This window comes from Salmo salar, chromosome ssa09 (genome assembly GCF_905237065.1).
Source record: "Salmo salar chromosome ssa09, Ssal_v3.1, whole genome shotgun sequence".
In the NCBI taxonomy this organism is placed as follows: domain Eukaryota; kingdom Metazoa; phylum Chordata; class Actinopteri; order Salmoniformes; family Salmonidae; genus Salmo; species Salmo salar.
This window is the reverse complement of record NC_059450.1, coordinates 113983775-114003362: the sequence shown is the minus strand read 5'-3', so window position 1 is coordinate 114003362 and position 19588 is coordinate 113983775. Positions and strand designations below refer to the sequence as shown.

General features: G+C 42.3%; 1 protein-coding gene across 1 annotated transcript in view; it reads right to left on the bottom strand.

Annotated features, from left to right (window-relative positions):
- The window catches only part of LOC106612473 (Cbl proto-oncogene, E3 ubiquitin protein ligase), a 34245-nt gene extending 22832 nt beyond the window's left edge, over window positions 1–11413 (bottom strand). Inside the window, 2 exon segments of the mRNA XM_014213633.2 lie at window positions 2453–2700; window positions 10574–11413. Of these exon segments, the coding sequence (XP_014069108.2) occupies window positions 2453–2700; window positions 10574–10717 (392 nt within the window). The 5' untranslated portion in view covers window positions 10718–11413.
- Between the last annotated feature and the right edge of the window lie 8175 nt (window positions 11414–19588).

Here is a 19588-nt window from a genome sequence, read left to right as displayed (position 1 = left end):
TTTAATACGTCAAACATTTTTCATTGTGCTCCGAAATTTCTGTGTGTCCGCCTACATCCCTGCAAGCCCCGCCTCTCCCATCTCCTCATTGGTTTTTAGGAGCATATAACCACGTGGGTGATTGAAAGACGAGGTCCACACTCCAGTCCAGTTGGTAGTGGTAATGCACCTTAAAAAGTTGGTTGCCAACTGCCATAAAAAGCCCAAAGAAGAAGCCTTATGGAAGAGACATTACTAGAAACAACAGTTTACTGTTTTATCTGTGGATTAATTGTCGAAGTAGAGGACCTTACGTATTTCAGGTAAAAATAAAAACCCACTGTTTATATCCCAGGACAAATTAGCTAGCAACAGCAAGCTAGCTAGCTAAATGGCCATGATTGTTTCATGTGTTTCGACCGGTCCCCAAATGAATATAGTTGATTCAGAATTCGTTTTGATATTTCAACCTCTGTGTCCTGATCGCGTCTGGTGTGGGTGGACCAAAATCAACATGCGCGTGCCCGGTTTAGTCAGCAGGTAAGGCACACCGTGCTAAGAGCCCTGGTATGGGAGGAGTGTCACACAGCTAAGGCCGTTTGCGGCTGGTAACACACTAACCAAACTACTGGGCTAGAGCTTACTCACTGAAGCCCTTCTCTAGGCACAATAGCGCTCTTTGTCTCTGGTCCCTGTATGTGGGGGGGAGCTTCATCGGTTACTACCAGCTCCGGCTCTAGAACCCACTCGCTCTGTAATAAAGTGATGATGAAAATGTATTTCACAAAGACTGTTCAAATGGGCCCATTACTTAATGCTAATTCAATTAGGGGGAAGACAGAAGAGGAATGTGAGCTGAGCCTCCTCCTCTCCCGTAGTTTCAGCACAAGGAGACTCATTGTCCAAAAAAAACAGAAGCCATGCAAAACTACAGGCTGAGAGTCATCGCTACTCTGATTCGTTGCATTAAAAGAAGGAACGTAACCACCGTTTTCATAAAAGTTTTAAAAAAGGGTTGTGTTTTGAGTAGATTGGAGATGAGCTCAGGGGTCCAACTTGTGTCAGTTAACGGAGAAAATATTTGGCCACATCCTGCCATTGATACTTGATACTTAACTCAAGCCATCAGATTCATGCTCCCACTGCGTGTAATCTGTTGAGCTGGGAGAGGCTTGGAGTGTGTCCAGCAATAAGTTAGAAATGTGCAAATCAAGCTTCATTGTCATTTTTAACTGTATAACCTGGGGCCATAGTTATCAAGCATCGGATTAGGAATTATATGGGGTGCCGTTGGCAAAGTAGAATAGACCATTTTTACAGGCTATTTCCCCAACCAGATTTAGGCCAAATCCTGCATTTCTGACGGGATTTATAAAATGTCATCAAAATTAACATGCTTGTTCAACTTTGCTAAAGGCACTGCATACAATTCCCTTCTCTGAGATGCTTGAATAATTTGGCCCCTGAGCTACAAATCATAAAAGGGAAAATATGATATTGGTCATGTAAAAAGATGTTAGACTACATTTTGATTAGCAGTGTTTGTTAAATTGATACAATTTAAGGCCAAGTGGCAAACAACAATGCAGGCACTAGGGATGGGTGTGTGAACATGCAGGTCTGTTCAGATAAGATGTAGTCATTGTTTGTGTGTGTGTCTGTAAGTTGATCGTATGTGTAGGTTTGTACTGTATATGGACTGATTTTTTTGTTGTTGATGTTATTCAAAAACTAAAAAGGTGTTAAGACTACATTTTGTATTTTTGCAATTTCTTTAGCTCCTTATAACCCTCAAGTCTGTGGGATACTAACGGCAAAGCCTGTGAACACAGAGACAGACAGAACACAGGCAAATAGATCAGCGTCGTCCTGACCACAAATGTTCACTTGTACAAACCACAGCACCCTTCTCTTTGGCTGTTACTCAGTAGAAGCCTAAATTGCTCCACTTTAAGAAGGTGCAGAAACGTACCCACCGATGAGATCTAACCCTACACCTGCCTGCTATGACAGGGAGGGGTTCAGCACACAAAAAAACAAACAAACAAATTCAGAGCCTTTTCACACTATTGTGCCGTCCCAAACCGTACTGGCTCAGATAGTTGCTTTTCGACATGTTCCTTCAAATCACAGTTCCTGGACTTATGGTGGATGTGTAACCAAGGCCAGCACCGTACAGCTCGGCTTAGCTCTGGGCTAACGAAAGGGTTCATATTCTGGTAGTAAATGAACTGAGCGTCATCTAACACAGGTCAGAGTGCAACCTCACAGGAGCATTTCAGGAGGAGGATGAGACGGCCCAATTCTCGCGCTCCTTGTACAAAAACAAAGGCACTTATCTTGATGTCTCGGAACCAAAAATATCAGGAAATGGCAAATTGTGAGACCAAGAAGTATTTTAGGAAAAGTACCTACATTTCATCAACAACGAGTTCGATTTCCACCTCAATCTCCAAAAACGTCATCCTCTCACCTGGGCTGCGAGTTCTCCTCATACATGCGCTCCTTGCCCTCCTTGAACAGGCTGATGGTCTGCTTGGTCTTCTTGGTCAGGTTCTCCATGAAGACGCGGAAATACTCGTTGTCGCCTAGCGTCTCCATCTTGCCCTCGTAGCGGGACAGGATGGTGCGGAGGTGCTGGTAGGTGTCTGGCAGCAGGTCCAGGATGTAAGGTGGGCTGTTCTTCAGTGCCAGCTTGGGGTTCTGGCACAGTCGCACCACCTGGATGGAGGGAGAGGATAGGACACATAGGGGAGATGAATCAGCTTACAGAAACAAATGAGAAGCCAGCAACCGGAAGAGACTTAGTAGTATGCTAATACATACCAGGGTTGGGATCCATTCCTTTTTAATACAATTCAGGAAGTGAATAAAAATGCTATTTCTTGAATTGAAAAGTTGCACATTGTATTCTATGAAGATCTTTTCAATTCAGGAAGTGAACTGATCACAACCCTGACAAGTACCCAAACATTAACTGAACAAACTAACTTCTGTGCACACTTGAGTGTTTAGCCTACATACACAAGCAGCACTCCTGCACAAAACATAACGGTCAGTGAAAAGGAGACAATCGATATCACTAAACGAAACTACCGCTGAACACCATTTGACAAATACATCGGTATGATAGTGTGATGACGTGGATTATATTTATCATACCACTTTTCGCCTAAACGTAAAATACTCAAACTCTCTCTGACAAGTAATCACTTTTGCACCAGAGTGTCGACAGAGCATCAAGTCCAGTAAGGACTAGGGACTACAGGGAAGTGAGAGAGTGAGAAAATCCTCTCGGAGGAGAAGTGGCAGAGCGAGTGAAAGTGTGAGTGAGTGAGCAGTGCTGAGATAGCAAACCCTGAGAGTCACTAAGTGAGTCTATTTTAAGGCCTTCAACACAGTGAAGAGAATGAAATAGTCATCTCAGGATTAAAGCTTCCTGTTGGTCTGGTAATAGACGACACACGCACACACACACACACACACACACACACACACACACACACACACACACACACACACACACACACACACACACACACACACACACACACACACACACACACACGTCTGTCCCTCTCCAATACACAAAGGGAAGGGCTTTGTTTTCTTATGAATCATCATGTCATGGATTGTACATGAGATGATGCTTTTGATGTTTTTACAATTATTTGTCAGACTGTGGCATCTTGCCTGTGCGTTGGTTTGCACTTCCTCAAAGTCAATCCCCTCAAGCTACAAACACATCTGGTGGGAAATAATATAGCAAAGCATGACATGCAGCTGAGACTAGGGCTGCTGCACCGTAACCGTATTACCGCAATATTTCTATAGGCTATGCAACTGCAGGAGAAAGAGTGATGGCTGCTAATAAAAAGAGGAGGTTCCCATCAGTGTTCTATAGGATAGACCTACTATATTTATTTCTCAACTTTCCTAATATTAAGCACATTGCTTATTTACAACAGGAGTATAGCCTACCTGGCTGGCATGAAAATAAACCACGGTGAAAAGTGTCCTCCATTCGCTATTTAAGTGCATAGATGACAACCTCTCCCTCAATGTGAGCAAGACAAAGGAGCTGATCCTGGCCTACAGGCCCCCATTAACATCGACAGAGCTGTAATGGAGCGGGTCAAGAGTTTCAAGTTCCTTGGTCTCCACGTCACCAACGAACTATCATGGTCCAAACACACCAAGACAGTCGTGAAGAGGGAACGACAACACCTTTTCCCCTTCAGGAGACAAAAGATTTGGCATGGGTCCTCAGATCTTCAAAAAGTTATACAGCTGCACCATCGAGAGCATCCTGACCGGTTGCATCACCGCCTGGTATGGCAACTGCTCGGCATCTAACCGTAAGGCGCTACACAGGGTAGTGCGTACGGCCCAGTACATCACTGGGGCCAAGCTTCCTGCCATCCAGGACCTATATAATAAGCGGTGTCAGAGGAAAGCCCATTAAATTGTCAGAGACTCCAGTCACCCAAGTCATAGACTGTTTTCTCTGCTATCGCATAGCAAGCAGTACCAGAGCGCCAAGTCTAGGACCAAAAGGCTCCTTAACAGCTTCTACCCCCAAGCCATAAGACTGCTGAACAATTAATCAAATGGCCACCGGACTATTTTCATTGACACCCCCCCACTCCATTTGTTTTGTACACTGCTGCTACTCACCATGTATTTTCTATGCATAGTTACTTCACCCCTACCTACATGTACAAATTACCTCAACTTGTACCCCCGCACACTGACCAGCACCCCCTGTATATAGCCTCTATTGTTATGTTACTTTTTATTATTATTAATTTATTTTTACTTTACTTTAGTTTATTTGGTAAATACTTTCTTAACTCTTCTTGAACTGCACTGTTGGTTTTAAGTAAGCATTTCACTTGTATTTGGCGAATGTGACAAATAAAAGTTTGATTTGATATGCATTTTTTCCCCACATTCCGTTTCGATGCAGGTGTATGATAATGGTCCATTTTAAATCAAAACAAAATGTCACATATTATTTTGTTTATGTAGTTACGATTAAATTAAGAATAGTCTGATGGGTGACAATATTAGCCCATCACTTGTGAATGATATATTATCACTTGTGAATGATGTCCAGCTTAAGGCAAGAAACAATGCCTTTTTTGTTGTTGACATTTTCGAATCATAGTCGCACACCTCATGTAGACTAGCCCATAGGCCTATATGTCTTACTAAGGTTTGCATCACAACTAAAGAGGACAAATAACTTCTTAAAATTAAGAACATTAATCCGGGGTGTAGAGCCTAAACTGCATATATAAGCAGCGAGTGAGTTTCAAGTTTGGGGAAGCTCCTTTTTCACCATAAAAATTCACCTTTATAAATTATAATAAAAGCAATGCATGCATAATTGCGGTCACTTTTGATAATGGTGTTTCCCCGCTAACGGAACATTTGCGCTTATAGCCTACTATCATGTGTTCATTGCTGCGCTTATAATGTGAAGGAAATAGTCTAATAGTTTATCAACATTTTAAGCTAAACGTTGTTGCGTCAGCCACAATGCATAAAAGTTTGATGCTAGTGGTTGTATTAATTTGCGATCCATCATATCCCACAACTGTCCTGGACTATGTTTGGAATATTTAATTCCTTGCACAGAATAGGTCGACTTTTGTAGTATGGGGGATAGTAGATTGACATAGGCTAGTGCTTTTGCTGTTCGTTAGGCCTACTCATCTTGTTGGCTGACGAAAAGTAAATGTGGACAGTTCTTCTAATATCTTAAATATGCACCTCGGAATTGGATAAGGACGTGCGCAATTGCGTCCCCGATGTGTCGGCCTTCACTTATAGCCTGTGAGAAAGACCCCGATCACGTGACGGAGAGGTGTGTGAGTGAGAGACGCTTTAGATAGTGCAACACACTCAGGGAGAAGGGCACGACGCAGCACTCCGGGCTGTAGAAGGCATGGATTTTTGTGGGATGCACTACGGCCACAAAGGGGATGCCGCCGTGAAATTCGAGGCATTATCAAGTGCTTGTCAAATTGTGAATGAGAGACTGATGAAGTGTGTACAGCCTGTGGAAAAAACTAAGCAGAGCTCATGCCTTTCAAGCAACTGTTTTCAAATCATCATTAGAGTCTCATCATGCAGCCTTACAATGTATTAAACATCAAAACATATAGCCCAATGTTTGTAGAACAACTAAAGTTACATTAACAACTCTAAATTAAGCATATAGGAATACCTATTTCTTTGTTAACCTCTCAACACAGAACAGCTGCATGTGCGCACTCCCTCAAATCGTTGAGAAAATATTTATATTTTATTCAGCTTTGTTCAATTGTATTCTTCATACTAGAAAATAATGGTACGGAATTTTAAGCAAATCTTGTCTGCTAAATGAACTAGTGTAGCACACAGCCATTTGGCATAGCGAGATCAGGACCTAACATAAGGACAACTCAGAGTATGCTATCCTGTTCTTCTGAAATAGACTACATTTTCTTTATATCATGGTTCTTTAGACCTGTTTAAAATAAATAATGGATTTATTGTGACAGTGTAGGCTATATTACATGGATTTATTAGACTTTTTTTTAAATAACTTGTAGGCTGTGTGTAGAAGCAAGGAGATGCTAAATGTGTTTACGTTAATTAACGGTCAATTACCGTGAGACCAACCGTTATTTGCTTGACAATCACCGTCTGACGAAATGTTGTGACCTCCACAGCCCTAGCTGAGTCACAACCATAAACACATAATCAATGAACACAATAAACATGCGTGCCACAGCATTCTGTGATGAATGAGTAACTTGACCAAAGTGAAACAGGGAAGAGGGCCTATTTTCCCGAAAATAATCAATCATCTACTTTGTCAGCTTCTTCTTTGTGTCCAGTATAAAAGCCCCATCTAAAACAGAGTTATCTACTGTCGACCTTAGACTTACTGGCTACATTCATGTTCAACTTGCACTCAGATAGGTCACTCTCCTAGTGCATTATAAAGAGATACAGGAGCAAACTGTCATGTAATAAAATGGAGAACGTGATTATCGTCTCAATTCTGTACTTGAACCTATTACATCTATTGAACTCTCGTCATAAACACCACCCAAATTCACAATTTGATGCTGAATTGGCCAACCTTCAAATGAACCCACCATGTCTTGAGTGGCCTAGTCACAGAGCAGGGCTGGTTGCATCTGCTTAGTGAGCTCCAGGCTGATCTTATCAGCAGAATAACATGGGGCTCAAAGAAAACACACAGAGAGAAGAGGAGCGAGAGTGAGGAGGAGAGAGAGCAGGAGGGGGTGAGATACAGAGCAAGATAGAGAGAGAAACAGAGCAAAATAGAGACAGAAAGAGAAAGAAACAGACTTGCTTTGGCAAACATGTTTCCCATGCCAATAAACCCCCTCAAATTGAAATTGAGAGAGAGACAAACACACAGAGAGACAGACAGAAACAGAGAGAGACAGACAGAAACAGAGATACACAGAGAGACAGATGCCTGGGCCCTGACAGTAAATCTCAGTACGCCATCAAAAGGAACATAAAATTCAACAAACCAATTAGGATCTGTCAGAAAATTCTTGACTCAGTTATAGAACTATGGTTGTGAGGTCTGGGGTCCTCTCACCAACACCAAATTGAGACTCTGCAAAAAATATCCTCTGTGTACAATGTAAAACTCCAAATAATGCATGCAGAGCAGAATTAGGCCGATACCCGCTAATCAAAATCCAGAAAAGAGACATTAAATTCTAGGCAGGAGAAGAGTCCCCTAGGCAAGTTGGTCCTGGGGCTCTGTTCAAACACAAACAGACCCCAGAGAGTCCCAGGACAGCAACTCAAATAGACCCAACCAAATCATGAGAAAACAAAAATGCGAATTACTTGACACATTGGAAAGAATTAACAAAAAACAGAGCAAACTAGAACGCTATTTGGCCCTAAACAGAGAGTACACAGTGGCAGAATACCTGACCACCGTGACTGACCGAAAACGAAGGAAAGCTTTGACTATGTACAAACTCAGTGAGCATAGCCTTGCTATTGAGAGGCAGCCGTAGGCAGACCTGGCTCTCAAGAGGAGACAGGCTATGTGCACACTGCCCACAAAATGAGGTAAAAACTGAGCTGCACTTCCTAACCTCCTGCCAAATGAATGACCATATTAGACACACATTTCCCCTCAGATTACACAGACCTACAAAGAATTAGAAAACAAAAATCAGATTTTCATAAAACTCCCATATCTAGTGGGTGTAATACCACACGGTGTCCTCACAACAGAACAGACTATGGGAGGCGCACAGTACTACATGCCATCTACATGTGTTCAGTGTAGCCAACTGAGATTTTTTGGGGGGGCTGACTGAGGTCAGTCAGAGGGGGGGTCACAATAAACCCAGATGTGCTCCCAACCCAAGTGCATGAGTCCTGTCAGAGAGCAGATAAGCCTGTAGCCAAGGAAGGGAAGTCCTAGAGTTATCAGTTGGCTAAACGTGCACACACACACACACAGTCGTGGTGGCCTGGACTGAACCAAAAGATTGCCTCTCAGCTGTTCTGCATTCCCCTCCTCCGCTCTCTCGCTAACCTCAGGATCGGAGACTGGGACAGAACCAACCCCCCCTCCATACCACTGTGCTCTAGATCATAGGTGCGTCCCCCCTACGGGCCCCGGTCAAAAGTAGTGCAATATATATGGAATAGGGTGCAATTCGGGACGTAACCCATGACTGCAGGTTCCTGTTACGATAAAACCACTAAAACATTGACTAGGGACCCAATCAACAACACGGGAAAAGCAGTAAGCCTGTAATAACCCTATACGCCAATTCTATTCATACACTTTTACTGCTAAACTTAGGCAGTTCTTAGGCAGATCTATTACAAAACATGCACTGTTGTTTGGGTTGTCCTCATGATATTTGAATGAGCAGATAGGCTAACCTGTGCATGGGGCATAACCGTATGAAGAAAAACGTGTATTAAATGGTTAAACCTGATGAGGAAGGGTCAGTGTAATGATTATTAACCCGTTTTGAAAGAGGGGAAGGACAACCATACTGTACAAATGCTATGAACAATACTTGATAGGATACCAGCTGCAGCAGTAGCAAACAAAGTCTCTACAAGTGTAATTTGTAAAGTTGTATCATGCCTTGAAGCACTCACACTATTTGACAGAAACATCAATACTGGGTAACATTCTGCTAAAATCAGCATGCCATAGATCACATAATCGCAGGTTCTACAGTGGTTTTCCTTTCAACAACCCTCCATCGTGGACAAAGTCTTCTATTTCAAAAGGTCTTGTGGACACACACACACACACACACACACACACACACACACACACACACACACACACACACACACACACACACACACACACACACACACACACACACACACACACACACACACACAACCTCAACTACGCCTCAGACAGACTAGACTTTGTGTGTGCCATTGATTGGGAAGCCAAGGTCACTTTCTGAAACAGAAAAGGAGAACTGACATTGCAGTGTCACTTCAGTTTTTCCTGTTTGTGTGAAGTGACCTCTTCTCCATACATCATTTTTAACCTTTATTTAATGGAGTCAATGCAGATGTGCTTGTCTGGTGGAAAGCAATGCAAACTGGCCAACATGTGCCATTATGACAATCTTCAGGGGCTTGGGTTCTTACAGATAAGAGAAAAGAGTGACATATGTGTAGACTACTCCTTGAGAAACACACACAAAAAAGGCTGTCTTGTCCTCTGAATCATTGTGATAATTCTGTGTGAATCACACAGGAAACTTGGGGTCAGCCAGCTACATTTTCAAAAAAATGATGTTGTGAATTGTGCCTCTTGTGAAGTAAAATGTAGCTAATTCTTTATGACGACACGTATTAATTTCCATGCTGCACAATACTCTGGACTTCATGAGTCACTGCTAGAGTAAGTGTTGGATACCAGCAGTTAAATTGTTGTCACATTGTTTGAAAATGATTGTGTTTAACATCTGATCATACAATCACTGATCATTAAAATTACATTTAGCCAGCTAGCTAAATCCCAAATGATGAATAACATTTTACAACCTTATTGCACACCTTTGTCAATGGAATGGATCTTTTGTTGTGAACAGTAAAATATAGCTCGGTGGCTATGGTCAAAGCCCAAGCATAACTTTGCTCACTTAGCTAGCTGCTATTTTCAAGACCCTAATCTGGTATGATGATTGAGTCACCACCACCATGCAGTCGAGACTTTCTTGGTCAATGTTGCTAACTAACGTTAATTGGCTAGCTAGCTGCCTAGGTAGCTGGCTAACATAGTTAGCAATCCAGCCACCACCAGCATCAAGCTAACTAGCTACAACCATATAGGTAGTTCTAACTTCAACTACCTACATCTTCTGCAGATGAATACAATACATATCATTAACTAGCTAATTTACCACTTTCTCTTCCAGTCGGTGTAGCTTCCCCTAGCTAACTAGTACTGTAGCTGTCTAGTTAGCGAGCTAGCTAATTAGCTATCTATGCTAGCTTCCTGAGCCACAGATCATCAGCCGGGTAGTTATGACTGCTAGTCACCCACCTTGTCCATTAGTTTCCAGCATTTCTCCACTGTCTTTTTGTCCACGGCCCCTGGCTGGTGATTGGAATGGAGGTGGTGATGGGGCTGAAACGCGTCCTTCATCATTCCGATCAGTCCTCCGCCTTTCTTCAGATTTCCTGCCATATTAGGGTCCACTGAGGTCGGCCAGAGCGACAGTCAAGGCTGGGGGACCGCCCTCCTTCCCCAGTCAGACTAAGCAAAAACCGGGCACCCCCCGGGGAAGACAGCGCCCGAATTGGATTCGAGCGAGGGTCCGTCGGGGGGGAGAAGGGAGTTCTATCGAAACAAGGCTCCCATGAAACCCCCCACCAGTGGTTGGCTCGAGCCTCGGCGACAGTGGGGCAAGACGCAGCTGGGTGTTCAACAAGGAAAACAACGAAGGTTGGTAAGCAAGCCAATGAGAAGAACGCAGATCCGTCTAGTCGACTAAAATAAGACAATGCTATCGACTTGTCTATCCGTCTGATATCCGTGTAGATTTAGCTGTATTCTTATTGACAGACCCTGTTTCCTTTTCAGCTGCTCACTCTTTCTGTCTTCGTTCTTCTCAGTGACGGGAAGTTGCAGGCTGGAGACAGTCAAGAGTCGCTAGCTTGATAATACGCTTACTGTAGAGGAAAAACTGACCGTGGCGCCAATAAACTAACTTAAAGGGACATTTAGATAGATAACAAAAATCATTAACACAATAGGAACGGAGACGGGGTGAATGAATACATTTAGAAAACCAACACTGCCAGCAGTTTCCCCCTCTGTGTGCGCAGCCCTTGCTCTTCCTGTTCATCCCCTTCCGTTTGCAGAACCTCTCCCTGCCCTCGTCCCCCGCCTTGCACAAATGTTGCCCCCCAACACCTCCTCCAACTACGCCCTCTTCATGCGCGACCTCGAGATGAAAATACAGGCACGCGCGTCTGTTTTAACAGTGGACTGCATGTTCAAGAGCATCATCAATTATGGTCGGAAATTATTTTCATTTGGCTGTGTAAATTAAGACACATTATTTTAGCACGTTTTTTTGTGGTAAATTCCTAACAACAACTGTGGCGCCATTCACCTGTGCCCGCTCCTGTGGCATGAACATTATACTTAATGTTGCAGCCTACATAGATGGGTACTCCATGATAAGTGTGCAATTGGCACTAACACGCGTAAGGTTCTGTTTGTACCGTTGTCGTTTCCTCAGCTCTCTCAGATGATAATTCAGGTGTTATATACAGGCAGAGGCTTCAGTTCCGCCGAAGGTAACCGCCCATCCCACCCCCCTGGAAGCCTCTTCCCCAGAGCTAATAATAGATATCACCCGTGCATGTGTGTCCTCTACATTATGCACACATTTTTGTGGTAACCGTCCCTTCACATTTCTCACCGTCAATCGGGAATGATAATTCTTCAAGTTTTACCGGTGAAACGTTCATACAGCATTTGCATGCAAAGCATTTGATATGAGATTTTATTCCCATATGGGAATATGCATTTAGATCTTCTTGAGTTATGTACAGTGTTGTTTCAAAGTAGCCTACAGTGTTGTTTAGAATTATGTACAGTGAGCGAATTTTAGAGCAGATGGTGTTAACAAACTAGCATAGGGCTATCTGTGTTTTGTTTCAATCAATGCACGTATTTTGCCTATAGAGCCCCACAGTGGAGGTGACATAATACCCATAAATCCTAGGGAAATGGTTCCAATCATTTTTCCCATAGGGGATTTTAGAAACACTTAAAATAAGGGCGGTGTATTGTGTAGGCTTACCCTGGTGTGACATTCTGATAACCATGTAAATGTCTCTCGGCAAGTTGACTTTTATCAATATATTTGTCTCTATTTACCCCTCAGATTCGAAAACGCTAATAATAAAAATGCTAACGCTAATGATAACTGTCTGTTCAAACAGCTGACACACAGCTCAGACACCCATACATACCCCACAAGACATTCAACCAGGGGTCTCTTCACTGTCCCTAAGTCCAGAACAGAGGCTGGGAAATGCACAGTACTCCATAGAGCCAAAACCACATGGAACTCTCTTTCACATCAGGTAACTCAAGCTAGGAGTAAAATCTGATTTAAAAAACAGATAAAACAACACCTCACGGCACAACACTGACTGTGAAGACACACACACACATACACTCAGGTCCGGTCTTGCTTTTCTGCCACCCTAGGCGAGAGTAAAAAATGCTGCCCCCAAAACTACAATAGTCCCAGTAAGCAATATGACGTTGAAAAGATGTGTAAAATACGTATTTTCCAGACGTTGAAGTTAGGTTATATTCTGGTTCTGAATGAAAGGTGAAAAGACATATTTTCCGTACATTTAAAATATTTTCCATGACTTGAAAACGACTCTTTTCCGGATGTTGAAAAATACTTTTTTTCCAGACCTTGAAATCAGGTTAATTTTCGGTTCTGAATGAAAGTTGAAAATACTTTTTTCCAAATGTTGAAAATATGTATTTTCCTGATTTTTAAATCAAGCAAATTTTGGGTTCTGAATCAAAGTTGAAAAGATGTAATTAATAGAAGTATATGTTTGGACCAATTCTTGTCCAGACCGCACCAAATCTGAACCAAACATGGATGTCTTTAATTGGTTCAGATTTTGTCCGGACCGAACCAAAAACCAATGTCCGTGGATGTGGAAATCAAGGCCGGTCCGGACTGCACCAAAAAAAAGATGTCCAAAAGGCATTGGCATCGGTTTGTGCTTACTGAGGTGTAGCCTACAGTGTTGCCTAAAATTTTATTTTTATTAAAGCCCATCTATGTGGTAAGCCTACCATTTGTAAATCAACAAAAAAATAAGTCAGATTGTGCTTACTGGGGTGTAGCCTAGCATGTCAGTCCAAGTGAATTTTTGAAATGCCCATCCATGTGGTAGGCCCATTTGTAAAACAGGCCATTGCATTGACTTTATTAGTCCCGATTCCTATGACTAATTAATTTGGCTATTTAAACTCTGGATATACCCAACTTTATCAGGAGTTACCATGAGCCTGTTTGCAATGTGTTTACACAGCAGGAAATGCAGGAGTATTTTCTTTTTAACTATGATCAGCTTGTCAAAAATTGATGGATACAAACTTGAAACCACAATGGGGTGAAATTCCTGGACAACAGTTGTGAGTAGCCTGCTTGTCCAACATGACAGGCAATTTGTTAGTTGATTGGGCGCCAAACCTGCATGATGTCTGTCTGTCTCATGACATTGTCATACATTTTATCTCCAGCCTGTAGACTACAGAAAAGGCCACATACTCTTTCTACTATATCCCATATCTGCTACATGATTTTTGTTAAACACTTTTTTGGACAGAATGTTGGTGGAGTCCGCAGCGATGTGTCTCTCCAACAGCACCCTGGAGAGGAGCGCTGGGAATGGACAAGCCAAATATTTTGCGCCCCTGCCTTTGACAAAGTGGGCACTGTTTATCACGGGGCAGCATCAGCTCTCACTTAAAAAGCCCATATCAAATACAGTTCTATTTGTCACGTGCCATTTGATTAATTGTTCAGCAGTCTTATGGCTAGGGGGTAGAAACTGTTAAGGAGAATTTTGGACCTAGACTTAGCACTCCGGTACAGCTTGCCGTGCGGGAGCATTGAGAACAGTCTATGACTTGGGTGACTTGAGTCTTTGACAATTCTTTGGGCATTCCTCTGGCATCGCCTAGTATATAGGTCCTGGATGGCAGGAAGCTTGGCCACAGTGATGTACTGGGCTGTATGCACTACCCTTTGTAGCGCCTTACGTGAGTGGGTCTAGGGTTTCCGGGATGATGGTGTTGATGTGAGCCATGACCAGCCTTTCAAAGCACTTCATGGCTACCGACGTGAGTGCTACGGGGCGGTAGTCATTTATGCAGGTTACCTTCACTCTCTTGGGGACATGGTCTATGGTGGTTTGCTTGAAGCATGCACTGTAGGTATTATAGACTCGGTCAGGGAGAGGTTGAAAATGTCAGTGAAGAGAGCGTGATCACACTGTCATCTGGAACAGCTGGTGCTCTCATGCATGCTTCAGTGTTGCTTGCCTCGAAGCGGGCATAAAAGGAATTTAGGCCGTCTAGTACAGTGCCTTGCAAAAGAAAATAAGCAAACATGTTTGGTGTTCACCATCAAGGAAAACACTATGTCTGGTGAAACCCAACACCTCTCATCACCCCGAGAACACCATCCCCACAGTGAAGCATGGGGATGGCAGCACCATGCTGTGGGGATGTTTTTAATCGGCAGGGACTGGGAAACTGGTCAGGAATGATGGATGGCGCTAAAGACAGGGAAATTCTTGAGGGAAACCTGTTTCAGTCTTCCAGATATTTGAGACTGGGACGGAGGTTCACTTTCCAGCACGACAATGCCCCGAAGCATACTGCTAAAGCAACACTCGAGTGGTTTAAGGGGAAACATTCAAATGTCTTGGAATGGCCTAGTCAAAGCCCAGACCTCAATCCAATTGAGAATCTGTTGTATGACTTAAATATTGCTGTACACCAGCGGAACCTATCCAACTTGAAGGAGCTGGGGCAGTTTTGCCTTGAAGAATGGGCAAAAATCCCAGTGGCTAGATGTGCCAAGCTTATAGAGACATACCCCAAGAGACTTGCAGCTGTAATTGCTGCAAAATGTGGCTCTACAAAGTATTGACTTTTTTTTGGGGGGGGGGGTGAATAGTTATGCACATAGTCAGTTTTTTGTCTTATTTGTTGTTTGTTTCACAAAAAAATATTTAGCATCTTCAAAGTGGTAGGCATGTTGTGTAAATCAAATGATTCAACACCCCCAAAAAGCCATTTTTTTCCAGGTTGTAAGGCAACAAAATAGGAAAAATGCCAAGGGGGTGAATACTTTCGCAAGCCACTGTAGGCTCACATCACTGGGTAGCTTGTGGCTACCCAGCCACCCAATCCTGCCTAATGAGCGAGCTGGCTGTGCACACACTCACACACTCTGCACAGACCAAAACATTATCAAATCAAATTTTATTGGTCACATAGACATACACATATTTAGCCTCAATTTTGTCCCGCACATTGAATATAGTTGCGGAGAGTCCCTGTAATCCTAGATTCAGAACATTCAGGCGAGAAAAAACATCACCCAGATAGGCCAGTCGTGTGAGAAACTCATCATCATGCAAGCGGTCAGACAAGTGAAAATTATGGTGAATATAGAAAACTTTAAGCTAGTCTCTCAATTCAAAAAAATGTGTCAATACTTTGCTCCTTGATAACCAGCACACTTCTGTATGTTGTACAAGCGTTACATGGTCGCTGCCCATATCGTTGCATAGTGCAGAAAATACACGAGAGTTCAGGGGCCTTGCTAAAACAAAGTTAACCATTTTTACTGTAGTGTCCGAAACATCTTTCAAGTTGTCAGGCATTCCCTTGGCAGCAAGAGCCTTGCTGAATAACATTTTTATTTGGCGTACCCCCGACAGCATTGCGAGTACCCATTGGGGGTACCCGTACTCCAGTTTGGGAATACTTGATGTAGACTATTGTTTTGTTGTGAAGAGTACTGGCTGCCTTGGCAGCTGCTAATGGGGATCCTTTATTTTTTTTATTGGCCCATCCACCTTGTTTTACATTTTAGTTTAGCACATTTTTTGTTACATATACATTTTATACACATTTTTCATACATGGTACTTTTTACACATAATTTACACATAACAAAGATATCACAATTTTATTTACATGTTGGATAGATAGTACTCAGACATCTCTGGTATAGATTATCCAGTATATAGTGTTGTCAGTAATAACTATTACCGATCAATATCTTTTTAATCCCACCCCTCAGCTACTCTCAACCCATACCACCTATCTGATTGCTGTGAAGTCATATGAATTTTGAACCTTTTTAATCGCGTAGTATCCACAGATATTAAGTTAAAGATGCATATTTTTCCTAAGAGTATTATTATATTGTTGATTGATTGACTATGGCTTTCCAAATTGCCCAACATTACTATTTGTAAGGTTTATTTAAATAATTGTTGTGATTTTTCAGACATTCCTGAATCTGTCACAAGAAACAATCTGAGGGCAATACCAAAATAAATGATTTTATGATTCTGTCTCTTCGCAGCAAACTCTGCAGAGCTGAGCTTGTTGTAGTCCTGATATACAGTATATACTGTATATAACATTCTGTTGGTGGCAAGAATTTTGTATAATAATTTTAATTGAAAAAAAACTGTTGAATCAAGCGTTGTTTCATGTATAAGTTCATACACCATGTACCATGATGGAATCAGTACATCGAAAATCTCTTCCCAGCTATTTTGCAACCTGTATGCCTCAGCTGTCAACATTTTTGTCCGCTAATAGGATTCCCAATAAATACTAATACTAAAGACTTGCTTCACTATATTGAGAGCTTTGCCGTTTTTGGAGCCTTTGTTCATGTATATCCGTGGCCCCATACTGCAGAACGAGCAATGAGGAAGTATATTGCTGATGGGCTAAGTTTCTCAAAACCAATTGAAATCGCAAAAAAAGTGTCTGGGCAATTCTATAACATTTACATCACAAATAGAGATTTGATTAAAAAAGTAAACTTTTCATTTAGCATGTTAAATAGATTCATCATCTTGCAAGTTAACGAGTAAACAATACTCAATAGGATTTTTTTTCTCCACTGCTAACAGGATGATAAATATACTTCCATGTTCTCTGAAGGGAGGCCCACTGTCCCAGACTTTGAAAACGCCTTCTATATGCAAAACATATGTATATACAGTACCAGACAAAAGTTTGGACACACCGACTCATTCAAGGGTTTTTCTTTATTTTTACTATTTTCTACATTGTATAATAATAGTGAAGACCTCAAAACTATGAAATAACACATATGGAATCATGTAGTAACCAAAAAACTGTTAAACAAAACAAAATATATTTTAGATTCTTCAAAGTAGCCACCCTTTGTCTTGATGACTCCCGGGTTGCGCAGCGGTCTAAGGCACTGCTAGAGGCGTCACTACAGACCCTGGGTTGATTCCAGGCCGTATCATAACCGTCCGTGATGGGGAGTCCTATAGGGTGGCGCACAATTTGCCCAGTGTCATCCGGGTTAGGGTTTGGCCGGGGTAGGCCATCTTTGTAAATAAGAATTTGTTCTTAACTGGCTTGCCTTGTTAAATAAAATAAAAAATGACAGCTTTGCACACTCTTGGTATTCTCTCAACCAGCTTCACCTGGAATGCTTTTCCAACAGTCTTGAAGGAGTTCCCACATATGCTGAGCACTTTTCCTGCTTTTCCTTCACTCTGTGGTCCAACTCATCCCAAACCATCTCAATTGGGTTGAGGTTGGGTGATTGTGGAGGCCAGGTCATCTGATGTAGCACTCCATCACTCTCCTTCTTGGTCAAATAGCCCTTACACAACCTGGAGGTGTGTTTTGGGTCATTGTCCTTTTGAAAAACAAATGATAGTCCCACTAAGCACAAACCAGTTGGGATGGCGTATTGCTGCAGAATGCTGTGGTAGCCATGCTGGTTAAGTGTGCCTTGAATTCTAAATAAATCACTGACAGTGCCACCAGCAAAGCACCCCCACACCATCACACCTCCTCCTCCATGCTTCACGGTGGGAACCACACATGTGGAGATCATCTGTTCACCTACTCTGCATCTCACAAAGACACGGCGGTTGGAACCAAAAATCGCAAATTTGGACTCATCAGACCAAATGACACATTTCCACCAGTCTAATGTCTGTTGCTCGTGTTTCTTGGCCCAATCAAGTCTCTTCTTATTATTGGAGTCCTTTACTAGTAGTTTCTTTGCAGCAATTCGACCATGAAGGCCTGATTCATGCAGTCTCCTCTGAACAGTTGATGTTGAGATGTGTCTGTTACTTGAACTCTGTGAAGCATTTATTTGGGCTGCAATCTGAGGTGCAGTTATTCTAATGAATTTATCATCTGCAGCAGAGGTAACTCAGGGTCTTCCTTTCCTGTGGCGGTCCTCATGAGAGCCACTTTCATTATAGTGCTTGATGGTTTTTGCAACTGCACTTGAAGAAATGTCAAAGTTCTTGACATTTTCCGGATTGGCTGACCTTCATGTGTTTAAGTAATGATGGACTGTCGTTTCTCTTTTCTTATTTGAGCTGTTCTTGCCATAATATGGGCTTGGTCTTTCACCAAATAGGGCTATCTTCTGTATACCAACCCTAGCTTGTCACAACACAACTGATTGGCTCAAACACATTAAGAAGGAAAGAAATTCCACTAAGAAGGCCATCTGTTAATTGAAATGCATTCCAAGTGATTGCCTCAACATGCTGGTTGAGAGAATGCCAAGAGTGTGCAAAGCTGTCATCAAGGTAAAAGTTGGCTACTTTGTTTAACACTTTTTTGGTTACTACATGATTCCATATGTGTTATTTCATGGTTTTGATGTCTTCTTTATAATTCTACAATGTAAAAAATAGCAAAAATAAAGATAATCCTTGAATGAGTAGGTTTGTCCAAACCTTTGACTGTACTGTATACATTTTTAAATGTGCCCAAGGCACCATGATTGAGATAGGTGACATTATTCAATGACACAAACTAACTAATTTGCGTTGTTGAGTGTGTGCCATACCTCTTCTCTGGAAAAGGTTCACCAAGCTTCACCCAGTTATTCAACCAAAGGTATGTCTCTGCCCATGGAGTGAACTTAACATAATGTACTATAAATGATATATGCAAATTAATGGTGGGGCAGTTTTGTTAATGTTCTCGGAAGGGAGGCCCACTGTCTCAGACTTTGAAGACATAGAAGTAGAACCACAAAAAGTATCATTGCATTTGCCTTCCTATGTCAAACAAACAATAAGTCAAACCTCACTGTTTCAGCATGGACCTTTGGTTAAGGGACTTCATGGACTTATTTGCTATGGAGCGAGCGGCATCGGCCATCCAGGACTATATCAATGGGCTGGAGGGTCTCTGGGATATATACTGTACCCCCCCCCCCCCTCCGACGGACAAATCT